At 35.9% G+C, this 13,344-nt stretch overlaps 1 protein-coding gene and 1 pseudogene across 2 annotated transcripts; both read left to right on the plus strand.

Moving 5' to 3' along the window:
* Positions 1 to 3,931: 3,931 nt before the first annotated feature.
* LOC129772267 (U4 spliceosomal RNA) lies at positions 3,932 to 4,013 on the plus strand (annotated as a pseudogene).
* Positions 4,014 to 4,693: 680 nt separating this feature from the next.
* LOC129768924 (MIP18 family protein galla-1) lies at positions 4,694 to 6,073 on the plus strand. Of its 2 annotated transcripts, none has more exons than XM_055770868.1 (3): positions 4,694 to 4,962; positions 5,024 to 5,303; positions 5,786 to 6,073. In XM_055770868.1, the coding sequence occupies exons 1-3, from the start codon at positions 4,818 to 4,820 to the stop codon at positions 5,847 to 5,849; spliced, it is 489 nt and encodes a 162-aa protein (XP_055626843.1). In that variant the 5' UTR covers positions 4,694 to 4,817; the 3' UTR covers positions 5,850 to 6,073. The 2 variants fall into 2 exon arrangements, with proteins under 2 accessions (XP_055626843.1, XP_055626842.1); XM_055770867.1 differs by having other exon boundaries at positions 4,697 to 4,962; positions 5,024 to 5,287; positions 5,349 to 6,073.
* The last annotated feature ends 7,271 nt before the right edge of the window (positions 6,074 to 13,344 follow it).

Consider the following 13,344-nt stretch of genomic DNA (forward strand, 5'->3'; position numbering starts at 1 on the left):
AATTGGACATTTTTGTGAACATCGAGTTCGGGCCCAAATTATGGCCCCACATTGGAAGTCGCCAACAGGCGTCGACACTGTACCACTGTACCAAAATGTCCAATTACAGGTCAAAATCTCCTCCAATGCGACACTAGGTCGTATGAATAAAAACAAAATTCACCTTAACTTTACTTCATTCGAGCAGTGAGATTAAGTTTTTACTACGTTTGGTATGATTAAAAGAAACAACAAAGTATTTACTTTTCAAAAATGGATGTTTAGCTGATTTCGTATGAATAAAACAGCATTCATCAAGTATTTACTTTGTAATTATCAAGTATGCTCATGAGCATACTTTGGATCTGAAAACACTTTCATTCGTTTTGATTTCATATCCTATTTATGTTTAATGCTGCTATCTTGCGCTTGAAGTTCAACAAGTTAACGATCCGCATTGATGGCATTGAGCTTCGATTACTAGTTTAGGGGAGCGTAAAAAAATTGATTGATTTTCAGACGGAATGAACACGTTTTTAAAATTTAAATTATGAATGAAAAATAACCTTTCCGTACCAATTTGGCATTCTGTTTAAATGAAAAACACTTTTGTTTGCAGGTGGTGAAAAAATCTTGTACGATAAATGTTTTTCAAGACAACTTTATATTATAATGAAAAGTTTCAGTAATAATGTTGGAAATGTAGACAGTGTGTGAAGTGTTAAATAAAAGTCGGAAAAAAGTGTTTTAAGTGACTAAATAACATGAAGGGAACATTTTCATTAAAATTTTAACATTTGAAAACTGGCTTCGTGTCTTCTAATATGATAGGTATTACACTAACGAGATAGGGACCCAAACTATTGTCCCTAATTGAAAGTCGCCACCAGACGTCGACACTATTTCTTTTTCATCGTGAATTCACGCTTTGTCCAAAAAATGTTTTGAAACGAAACCTAAACAATCAGTTGACAGATGTTTGACAAAGTAAAAACTATGTTCGAATTCGAAAATGAAATTAGTAAAGTAAATATTTATTCATACGGATTCAAGTAAATACTAGGTAAGTTTACTTTACTTGGAAACGGGCAGAATAAGTAAATACTTTTTTTTTTATTCATACGACCTATTGGAAGTCGCCAACAGGCGTCGACACTGTACCACTCTTATCGAAAATGTCCGATTACAGGTCAAAATCTCCTCCAATGCGACACTGAGTGGAGACTCGGTGTGTCGCGTTACCCAGCAAACATTAAATCGCATAATTTTGCACGTGCCAAGTCTTACAAGAAATCCGAATAAATCAGAATGGCATATAATATCAATCAAAGTATGTATCGTGTATATTTGAAATCGCATAAAATGTAAAAACTCGATTTTATATACCATTATCAAATTAAGTCGCAATTCAGTATAATAAACATCAATTTTATGATGTATATTGTCGTAAAATAAATTTAATCCGCATCATATGCGTATATTACGCTGATGTAGTTTATGTGTCGTATAAGCGTATAATTTTAATCGATTCAGTACTGTAGTAAATCGTGTTGCATGCTGAAGAAAATCATGGAACAGTAATCATATTAGATCCTAATAAAGAACACATTACATCATATTGAAATGTCAATGAAATGCTGATGCACTTGAAAGTTTTAACCGCTGTTGAATTAAATTTCAGATAGCCGCGCGAGATAGCTGGTGGATGATATTCCAGACGACCGGAGTTCGAACCCACATCGGAGCAGTTTTCACCAAACATCAATCTGTGGCATTTTAAACATTCATATTCCACTCCCAACACAAGTCAATTAAACAATTATTATATCTACGAACATAAATACTCATATATAAAAATGGCGATCCGTGAGGTTGTAATAAACATTTCACGAAAATATTTTGCGCCATTTGTTTTTTTCTATGTCTGTGATAATTCGTATAGGAGTATGGCGAAAGTCGTATTTGGTACTTTGACAATTCATGAATATATTCATATTAGATCGCAATTCAATTCCAACATAATCGCTATTATAGCCGGTCAAAGTTGCATATTCATCCAAACAAATTCGGTAAGCATTTGCCATGTATGTATATGGCTTCCACTTTTGCATGCGTATGCCAGTTAGGCGCATTATATGCCAACCAAATTTTAGGGCATATGATGTTATATATACGCTTGTTATGCGATTTAATGTTTGCTGGGTTGTCCTTCATAGAGGATTCGCCATTTGATTTATAGCGCAAGATTGACGAGATGAGCTATATCAAATATCAGTGTACCCTCGTATGCACCACTAAATTTAGCTCCTGTAAATATAAGTATACCTAGATTGTCTGAATTCCATCTACTTGTCAATAACATTCAACATGCTCATAGATTTCAGATTTCTCAAATGGTTGGATATGAATGCTGGTACCTATCGGGCAAGCTTCCGATTTGAGAACCCAACAGTACACTATTCTTCACTGAAATCCAGTCCATATAAAGACAAGTGTGCCATCATAACAAACCCACAGATTCGTACCATCGTAACAGTTCTATTGATAACATGCGAATGCATCCAATGTTCAGTCGATAAAGTGATTTCGACATACTATTCAGAACTCGCCCTTGCGATCGCGATCAATCGCGTACCTTTTGTTACACATCTAAACGTTTTGAATATATGTTACTATTCTGCTTTTAAGCATTGTGCTTCGCGTCCTCCGAGTTGATCGGATCACATATTAGTTTCTGAATCTCCATCTCCAATTGCTGGCGCATGAGATCGCACTACTCACCACACTCAGCACGAGCAGTTTTCTCCTCCGTCTACTTTCGATGTTTGCGTAAATTCTGCAGTTGAGATTCCAGCGACTATCGGTGGTGTCATCCTTCGCCAAATCGTCGCTGTACCGCCTGGATATTCTGGCATTCCTGCTGGCGCTTTCTGGCCAAATTTTGGTATCAATTCTGCAGTTCATCGCACTCTTTTCGTGTTGCTTGCAAACACGTCTTCATGTTATTGTTCCTAGATTCGTACCGTTGATGCGTCTCGTTTTCGCTCTGCTCTAGGCTGCTAATTTTGGAGCGAAGTTTCTTCCCATCTGTCTCAAGTTGGTTGTAGGATTGGTTGAAAACAATCAAAGTGATCAATTAGCAACAACTCGAAAAGAATCTAATTAAAATGTCAAATTATAAAAGGTGCTATGATTGGTGCCAGGATCATTAGCAAAATCTCAAGCAGAACTGTCAGTGGGATACCCAATTTATGTGGAAACAAAGGGAAAATGTCCGTGGGATACTAGATATGTTGGCTCCTGTCCAGGGATGCCAGGTGATTTTTTCAAATGTCTTCACATGGTACGTGAAAATGTCTTCGAATGTCTTCACATGGTACGAAAAAATGTCTTCAAATGTCTTCACAGTCATATCGAAAAAACTAAAATTCATAGCTTACATTTGGACAAAGTTTGATAACTTATTCAATGTTTATATTAATTGGCATTGTTATATAGCGCATTTCACTTAACTTGCCTTGAGGTTTTGAAGTTTATTTCAATAAATGTAAACAAAGAATATATTTCACAACTGCGAACTAAATTTCATGAGTTCAGAAGCCTGATATACCTTTGATTGAGTGAATATCGCCCCGGTTTCCACAAAAACGGAACTGTGATAACTCAATTTGTTTATTTCAGCTTTGAAGTTTTGGTTGTAGCTCAAACCATATCCATAAAACTGATTATTGAAACGGTATGTAACCGGAAAACCTTCCTTTTGTGAAGCGGTCGTTTGAAAGATCTAGGTTAGTTTATTGTATAATATAGGTCCAAATTAATAAAAAATACAATGTTAAAATCATTCAAATTTTCTAGTGCAATATCTTCTAAGGACATTAAAAGTCCCTCGTTGTTGAATTCATTATATATACTTGTGGAGTTTCTGCTTGGGAAAGATTGAAACTAGACTAGCTTTGCGCAGTGGCGATATCAAAACCATTGAGGTTTATCCAAGATGTGATTGTTGCTAGTTGAACACTAAAAAATCCGAGGCAAAAGTCTCTGTTGATAATTAAGAACAAAAGTAAACAAGTGACACTGATAAAAATGCGATCGAATGACACTGATACAAAAGCCTTACTTCTTTTGACGATATTTCCGCTCAATAGTTAGAAATTTATGAAAATAATATCTCTCAAAAATTTACGTGCGCTATCATACTGAAATGTCTTCACATATTTCATAATGCCTTCAAAATGTCTTCACAGTAAGTCAAATGTCTTCATAATGAAGACATGTCTTCAAACCTGGCATCCCTGCTTTTCTCAGTTCAATAAAGGTTCTCTAAAGACGTCACCCAGGTGTCTAAAAGGATCTATATCAAAACAACACGTATAAAGGGACTACATATTTATGTTTTCGTTCATTCCAAAAATTGGTGATGTTAGTGGTGATTCTTCGTACGATGCCGTATCAATAATTGAAGTATATATTTTGTCGATGTGTCATTATGATTATAATTACGTTACTGTTTAAAATCGGATTTGAAAAAGAGAATTAAACTTTCAAAGTCATTTTTCTCGAAACTGTCACATTCGAGTTAGGTCCTGCTGACATGTTGCTCTAGAAATGTTTGTCATCGGTCAAACAGTGTATGAGCACCCTTACTCGTTTCGAAATGCGCAATGTCACCCCTGTTTTCAGAATCGAGCAGCGGCTAGATAGTGTCAATGTCAAAACAATTCAGAAAGAAAGGAGAAATTGGTGTTGTGCAAGATCAAAACAACATCTGTGATAAAACGAAACTGATTTTCGCTTCCGTTTTTATACACGACAATTAGTACTGCTTGCATAAAATGCTATCATTCTTCCGCAGAAAAACATCGGAAGACCTTGGAGTTTCGTCGAGCGGGATGGAAGTTGGTATCGAGGTTTTGCCATCGCCATCCTTATCTCAGCTCGGTTACCGTAACGAAAATGACCTGAAGGAAACCATCTACGGTTAGTAGTTTTTCCTCTGCCACGAACTATGACCAACGAAATACTTACAATTCGGTTATAGACTTCTTACGCACAATTAGAGATCCGGAGAAACCAAACACGTTGGAAGATTTAAAAGTTGTATACGAGGATGGAATATTCGTGCAAAAGCCAACCGAAGGGAACGTGTACATCGTGCGGATAGAGTTCAATCCAACGGTGCCCCACTGTTCGCTGGCAACACTCATCGGATTGTGCATCCGCGTCAAGGTACAGCGCAATATCAACCACAATCTCAAACTGGACATCTACATTAAGAAAGGAGCACACTCAACAGAGGACGAAAGTAAGATAAAAGAAAGGTAATCACTCATCTTTACAATAATGCTTACTTACTTCATCGACAGTTAACAAGCAGATTAATGATAAAGAACGAATAGCAGCCGCGATGGAAAACCCCAATCTGAGGCAATTGGTGGAGACTTGTATCAAAGACGAGGAGTGAGAAGACTGATAGGAATCTTATGACAGACTGGGGAAAGGGTTTTGTATGGTATTAAGGTTGATTGCTGGTAGTCATACCTATGGTTATTATAAATTGTTAAATGGAATTATTCAGTTTAGAAATATCAGTATATTTAAATTTCCAAATAAACTTTCTTTGTGACAAATGATAACCTTCCTGAAATGTAACCATAAGAAAATGAATTCCACAAATGTGAGGTTAAGCTTGACGATATAAGCGAGCATATTGTCGGATTAACTTACTCTCGGGTCATTTATCATTTATTAACTGTTGAATCGTTTCAGGGAATTAAGTTGAATTCATTATTATATTTTTCAGGTTTCATGTGATGATTCTTAATCTAGCGGAGGAAAACAAAACAGTATGGCATAAGGTACAGTAAATATTCGATAATTGAACCAGGTTTAACTGGACTTTGGTCTAGTTAAAAAGGAGAATTTCGTAAACAATCGATGCCATATTCTTCAAATTTGCTATGAGGGACATTCGAATGTAATTCGCGTTGACGGCATTGAGCTTTGTATTACGGAATGGGGGAGTAGGCATGACAATATGGGTTTGCAGAAGAAATGAACACTCTTTTAAAATAAAAATTATGAATGAAAATTGTTTTTCCCAAATCAAATTAAATAAAAGTCACTTTTGAAAGTATTGAAAAAATATCATACAAAAATTGTGTGTGTGGATTTCTGTTTGTCTGTCTGTCTGATTTTTATGGACTCGGAATCTACTGAACCGATCGACATGAAAATTGGTATGTAGGGATTTTTGGGGTCGGGAAGGTTCTCATGATATTTCCAGACCCCTCCCCCCTCTCTAAGGGGGGCTGTCATACAAATGAAACAAAAATTTCTTCATTACTCGAGAGTTAAACAAGCAAACGAAACCAAATTTGGCATGTGGAGGTTTTAGGGTGTAATAAATATTTTTACGGTGGTAAGACACTTCACCTTCCTCTTTAAGGGGGAGCTGCCATACAAATGAAACACAAATTTCTGCATAACTCGAGAATTAATCAAGCAAACTAAATCAAATTTGGCATGTGGACGTTTTAGGGTGTAATAAATATTTTTACATTGGGTAGACACTCCACCACCCCCCCCCCCCCCCCTGTTTAAGGGCAGTCTGCCATACAAATGAAACACAATTTTTTGCATAACTCGAGAATTAATCAAGCAAATGGAATAACATTTGGCATGCGGAAATTTTAGGATGTAATAAATATTTTTACGTTGGTTAGACACTCCACCCCCCTCTTTAAGGGGGGGCTGCCATACAAATGAAACACAAATTTTTGCATAACTCGAGAATTAATCTAGCAAATGGAATAACATTTGGCATGTGGAAATTTTAGGGTGTAATAAATGTTTCTATGGTGGTTAGACACTCCACCCCCTCTCTATAAGGGGGGGGGGGGGGGCTCTGCCATACAAATAAAACACAAATTTCTGCATAACTCGAGAATGAATCAAGTAAATGAAACCAAATTTGGCATGTGGAGGTTTTAGGGGGCATAAAATGTTTCTATGGTGGTTAGACACTCCTCCTCTCTCTCTAAGGGGAGAAGAGGGGAGGGGTTTGTCTTTTTTCTATCATATTTTCTTTTTTCTATCATATTTTCTGTATCAAACTTTTATTCTATGTAACGGAGAAACATGTTATTTGCAAGTGTTTGAAAAATATTGAACGAGAATTGTGTCTGAAAATAATCTGATATTATAATGATGAGTTTTGGTAGAAGTATTAGGAATTTTTTAGTAAAAGGTAAATTCAACGGGGTCGATTAGAAAATCAATCAATGAACAGTTCTGGGATTGGACTCATGAATTTGCATTTAGTAAGAAAACGTGAATGTTTGAAGGTATTGATTTTTTTTTATTGCTATTGATAACAAAAATCAAATTTTGGGCGGGACGAAGTTTGCCGAGTCAGCTAGTATATTATATATTTTAATGGAAAGCTTTTGCAATATTTTTTTTTTTGTTTTTGTGTGTGGAATTGTTTTGGTGGCAATAAGAGCATTGAAAAGTTGAAAGGTAAGTCTTTTACGGTTAAGGCTAGGTTTGTAATATACTTATTTTATGTTTGAGCTCAAGAGAACAAATCTCGCATAACTTTTGAAAAGGTCCAATGTAACATTTTCGTCAACTCGAGAAAAACGAAGTTGAAGACCCGAACATTAATCTGCGAATTGTATTGAAAAGTATCGATGTCTATCGCTACTTTCACCACTAACAGTCAAGAATAACTCTGTAAAACCAATCGTAAAAATTTGTTAAATTTGAAGCCTAGGAACGAAAAATGTTTCATTGGACGTTTTGACTGCCGCGTTTGCACATTGGACATATTACGTTGCACGATGCGAATCTGAAACTAACTACTAAACAGCAATTCAAATATCAGCATTTCGTTTCAAAGACGTATTATTGTTGTTATCATTCGTTGAATTGCACTGAAATCGCTAACAACGGCTGTAAGAAACAAAAACCCAAAACGACCGAAGTACGACTTTGTGTTGTTTTGACTGCTTTGTTACTTCGGACGTTCCGAGCGTCGGAGGAAAGTGGCGTCCGAAGTAACAGCCGAGTGCTTAAAATACGAATCTGCACATTGGATATTTTTTGTATCGACGATAAAAAGATGAAGAAGATAGATACATGAACAATTGTTTTTGTAATGCATTCAATGATTGAAAACTAAGAGCGTGCATCCATTAACTCGATTTGTTTACTTTTGTTACATAGGACCTTTTCAAAAGTTAAGCGAGAAATCAACTCTCGGTGTCGATTGGTGATGGAAATATTTTTCCCGCGTTTTGCAGTTAGAGACGTCGGTTAATCGTTCGATTTATTCAAATAATCGAATATCTGCAATTTCAATCGAGTAATTTTGTATCGAATAATGAAAAATCAAAACATGAATACATCGAATAATTATCAAGGTAATCGCGATTAATGAAAAAGGGAACCATTTTTTCGAAAAATACAGTGCAAAATTTGTTTAACCGTCATGGTGTTTCGTCGAAATACATCGAATATGCTAAACCATTTACAGTTGAAGCATAAAAATGATTCCCTGGTGGTGGAGGAGACTGGGAAGAAGAATTCAAGGTCTGCAGAAGTAAAATGCGAACTTGAAGAAGGTGGTCTCAGCTCCCGTTCTAATATTCTTCTAATTCTAATATTAGTATTCAAATTCATAGGAAAAGGAAAACCTACCATACTAGTGGTCAATGATTCTATAAATATACTTCTTTTGAACTAGTACTTATAGGGACCAAGCAGAAAAATTCAAACAAATCAGCTATTTCAACAACATTCGAAAAACAGGTAATTTTGAACAGAAAAAAATTTATGTTGGTGAAATAAAAATATTGTGCATCATTTTCATGGTGTGCTCTTTTTTCAATCGTCCTCGAAAAATCATGAAATGGTAAATTTATCAATATACCGAAATACCATTTCATTCAAAAATCATTATTCTGCACCATGTTTATTTCAAAATTATATTTCATCTAACTTTTAAAATTATGACATTTTTTTTTTATTATAAATGTCTGTTCGTTTTGATCACACGAAATGAATATTCGCTCGATTAATCCAATACTGAAAAACAATTATCCGAATGAATCGAATTTTCAAAAATGACCCCATGATTAATCCACAATCGAATAAACAAAACATTTAGACATCTCTATTTGCAGTCAAATCCCTTTCCACAGTCCTCTGTATATTCATACCGTTTCCACTGGCGCACTTATTGACGACAAGGCGCCTAGAAGTATATCCTAAAGTGAGGCCGTTTCGTCGCTAACTTGGTTAGGGGAGCGGTACATGAAAACAGTACGGAAGAAAGCAGAAGGGGAATTATTTGCCTGTAGCGAGAAAGAGACAGACTGATCACGAGCGAGCTTCGGCACTAGCGTATTGTGTTTTGTTTACAAACAAAACACAGTAAACTTCCAAGATGGCTGAAGAGTAATTTTAGCAAGTTGGCACACCTTAGGATATACTTCTAGGCGCCTTCCCGCTACCATTAGTAGCGTATCGAACATTACCAGAGAATCTGCTGAAGCTGCTACCGGAAACCATTCCAATGTTTCGTATTGGCAATTTTCGCATGAATATTCGAACGATGCTTTAATAAGGGTAAGATGACACTGGCTCGGAGTACGCACGAAAATTTGATTGTACGGAGAGAAACAAACAATTTTGTTCGATAGAAGCTGACGAGTTCCAACGAAGCAATGTAACCACACCATTACAATTCAATGTGGTTGTTTTCTCTCACTATTGCATACAATTTGTACGACCCCTTTTCTGAATTCAGTGTCACCGCCGCCTAAAAGAGAAAAAAACAGCAGTGTGAGACTTAATCTTTCATCATATTACCAATTTGCGGGAACGACACTGCTTCGATATTGGCGATCTAACGCAAAACGTAAACGATCTGTGAGACATCTGGATTCTGTTTTTGAACTAAGAAAATGATGATAAGGTAACTTAAAATTGAAAAACAAATCACGTATGTTTTACTTCCGGATTTTCCAAGGTAGTTCTCACATGCAAGAACCATGCATTTTTCTACTTTTTTTTGATGGTGCTCTCGAATTTCCGTCTTTGATTCAACCATTGTCAATATTTCTACTGAAAAATCAAGAAATCACTACTGAAAGAGATAAGAAAATTACATGTTATATATATAAAAATGCGCAGATATAAATTTCTTAAAAACTCATCGCAATCAAATAATCTTTTATGATTATAACATTGTAATTTATGGAAAGAACTACAAACCTTCCATAAACTCACATGGCAAAACTTAAAACCATCATCACTTTCACCGCAGTGCCGCCTAGGTGTAGATTTGTACGTTAGATCGCCAATAACCTCTCCTCACATTTGTGCATCGGTGTTTGCATTATTTTTATAATACAGGTGCGATAATTTATTGTTTTAAATTTTAAAATGATTAAGTAGACTGCTATTTCATCATTTCAAAACATATTTTGAGACAGTTCTTGTGGTACAGTTAAAAAAAAAGTCACAGGAGGGTTGTGCCCAGGACACGACCGCATAGTTGACGTAGGATTCCGTTAGGCTATCTGTTGATTTTGGATATGTTTGAAGAATCACTTCGTTAAACTCTTTGATAATGATTTGGTGGCTCTGAAAAGGGCCGTTTTGTTTGGTTGTTGGGTATTGTTTATTAATACCAACAGTGTTTACCAAGTGATGATGACAGAAGGATGGTAAACAGTCGTTGGATGGTGCGTATCAGGTAGAAGATACCGAAGTGGAACGAGATATGATGAAAACCGCCCTCTGTGATACTAGACGAGATGCCTCCTATGTTATGTATGGATGAATTAAAAAAAAACTCACCAATTTAATATAAGAAAATTACCAATGGCGAACACAATTATCATTTTTCCTCATCAGTAAAACATGTTACTTTAATATAGAGAAAACATATTTGAAATGAAATGGTAATTTTCATTTATAATCTTTACTTTCTGAGAGTTCATTCAACCCAATGAAAATTTTAATTGGACTAACAACAACTAATACTATATGTAGAGCATATGGGAAATCACTTTGCCTAATATTTCTTCACTTTTCCAATTTTTCTCGCCGTAGAAACATTCTTTGGGTGAAAATGAACACAACGAAACAAACAGCTTAAACCAAACGACCCGTTCTCGAGCGGGAACACACCTTGGTTTTTATTTATGGAAATTCAAATGAATCATTTCATATATCAAGTTCTTTTTAACACAACTGCTACCATATACAATTTTACATTTACACTTGTACTAAATTTTTCACAACACACGATCGGTCATTGATAAGAAATTTCACGAAGCAACCAACATTAAAGTTCCAAATTTAAATTTTATTTGCTAGAATTAATCGAATCACTTACCTTACCTGCAGTATAAAAATACCCCGTCTTGCAGATATTTGCAATGCCGATTTCCTCCGGGCACCTTGGTTTTGATAGGGAATGCATTTCGGTAAGAACAAAAGCTCCCCCTAATTTTATTTATTTGCAATGCCGATTCCCCCCAGGCAGCTTGGTTTTGATGTCTCTCGGTGTTGATGTCTCTGAACACATTTCGGTAGGAACAAAAGTTCCCCCTACTTTCATGTATTTGCAATGTCGATTTACCCAGGCAGCTTGGTTTTTATGTCTCTGTTATGGAACACATTTCAGTGGCAGCAAAAGCTCCCCCTACTTTGATGTATTGGAAATGCCGAATCCTCCGAGTTATCTTGGTTTTGATGTCTCTGTAAGGGACCCGCCGCATGTGTCGTCAATTTCGACCAACCAGAAGTGGGTATTTCCGTTACGATAGGGGTTGAGATTTTTCAATTGTTCGATAGTTAGTTTCATGACATATATTATTTTCTTCAGTATTAAAAATTGTTATGGAGTACCGAAATCGATTGACGCAACAATTTCATCAATCCATCATGGAATGACTGAGCAATAAGCGTTTGAAATTGGACAATTTTCACGATGTGCTCGATTTTCGATTTTCAATTTGTACCCCAATATGTTCCCGAAAGACGTAATCCCACGTCAAAATATATAGATTTGATCGATGGTTTATTACAATTTTTTGCTTTTTTTCTTTGCCTATTATCACTTGAACAAAGTAGGGAGGAGGCTACCTTCTTATTCTACGTACTTTGATCGTGAATTACCAATTTACCAAAGTACGTAGAATATAAGGTAAGGGAGATTTCCTATGTATGCTCAGGGAAAGCGCATGTGTTACACACCCAAAGAAGTTAGTTATAAAAAATCCTCAATTTGTTGGATGTTCTGAAGTTTTTCAATATTTCTTGATTTTAATAGTTCTCAAAAACCATAAAAAACAACAAAATCGCAAGTCGAGCCAACGATGAACACGATAGTGTACCGCATTTTCACTGAAGGTAATGTTTTTTGTGATATTTTATCGATTTCATACTGAACAATTTTTGTTTACTTCAGCAAAATGTCGAAGTGCCGCGTCCCACAATGCCGGAGCAGAATAATTCCAATGGTTTCACACGCAAATCCCATTTTATATTTTCACTTTACCTCACTTCTTCTTGCGGAAGTGCAAAATAATAATTTGCAATCACTTCGGAAGATAACCGGGATGGAGGAAAAGTTTTCCTCGTTTTCCAAAAACACCAATTTGGTCCCTCAAAGTGGCCTCACTACGGCTGAACACTCCAAACCAAAACCAATGTAAGCGTCGCGATGACTTTTGATGGATGATTTATTAAGAGAGGAAAAATCAGCAGTGTGGGACTTAATCTTCCATCATATTACCAATTTGCGGGAACAACACTGCTTCGATGTAACCTCTCCACACAATTGTTCATCGGTTTTTGCATAATTTTTATAATACAGGTACGATAATTCAAAGCATATTTTGAGACAGTTCTTGTGTTACAATTTAAAAAAAATTAAAAAATGTTCGAATTTATATGGATTCGATCGATGGTTTATTATTATTTTTTGCTTTTTTTTCTTTGCCTACCACTACTTGAACAAAGCAGGGAGGAGAATACCTTCTTGTTCTACGTACCTTGCCAATTTACCACCACCTGACATATCGTGATCAACACGGCTTACAGAGACAAGGCTAGCTACTCCGGATCAGTCATTTTTTAGTGACGTCATCTGAGTCGTTGAAGTAAACAATGTGTTCTTATTTTTTATTTTTCGTGCTTTGTAAGTTTGTGCGTTGATAATATAGTTGATTATATTAAACACCATGAATAATTTGATAAAACATTTATCTACAAAGAACATAATTCACGGTTTTTCGGAAAGCGAAAGGATCTCTTTTTTGGTCCGATAATGTCATTTCCATA

The sequence above is a fragment of the Toxorhynchites rutilus genome, chromosome 2 (assembly GCF_029784135.1).
Source record: "Toxorhynchites rutilus septentrionalis strain SRP chromosome 2, ASM2978413v1, whole genome shotgun sequence".
Taxonomy (NCBI): Eukaryota; Metazoa; Arthropoda; class Insecta; order Diptera; family Culicidae; genus Toxorhynchites; species Toxorhynchites rutilus.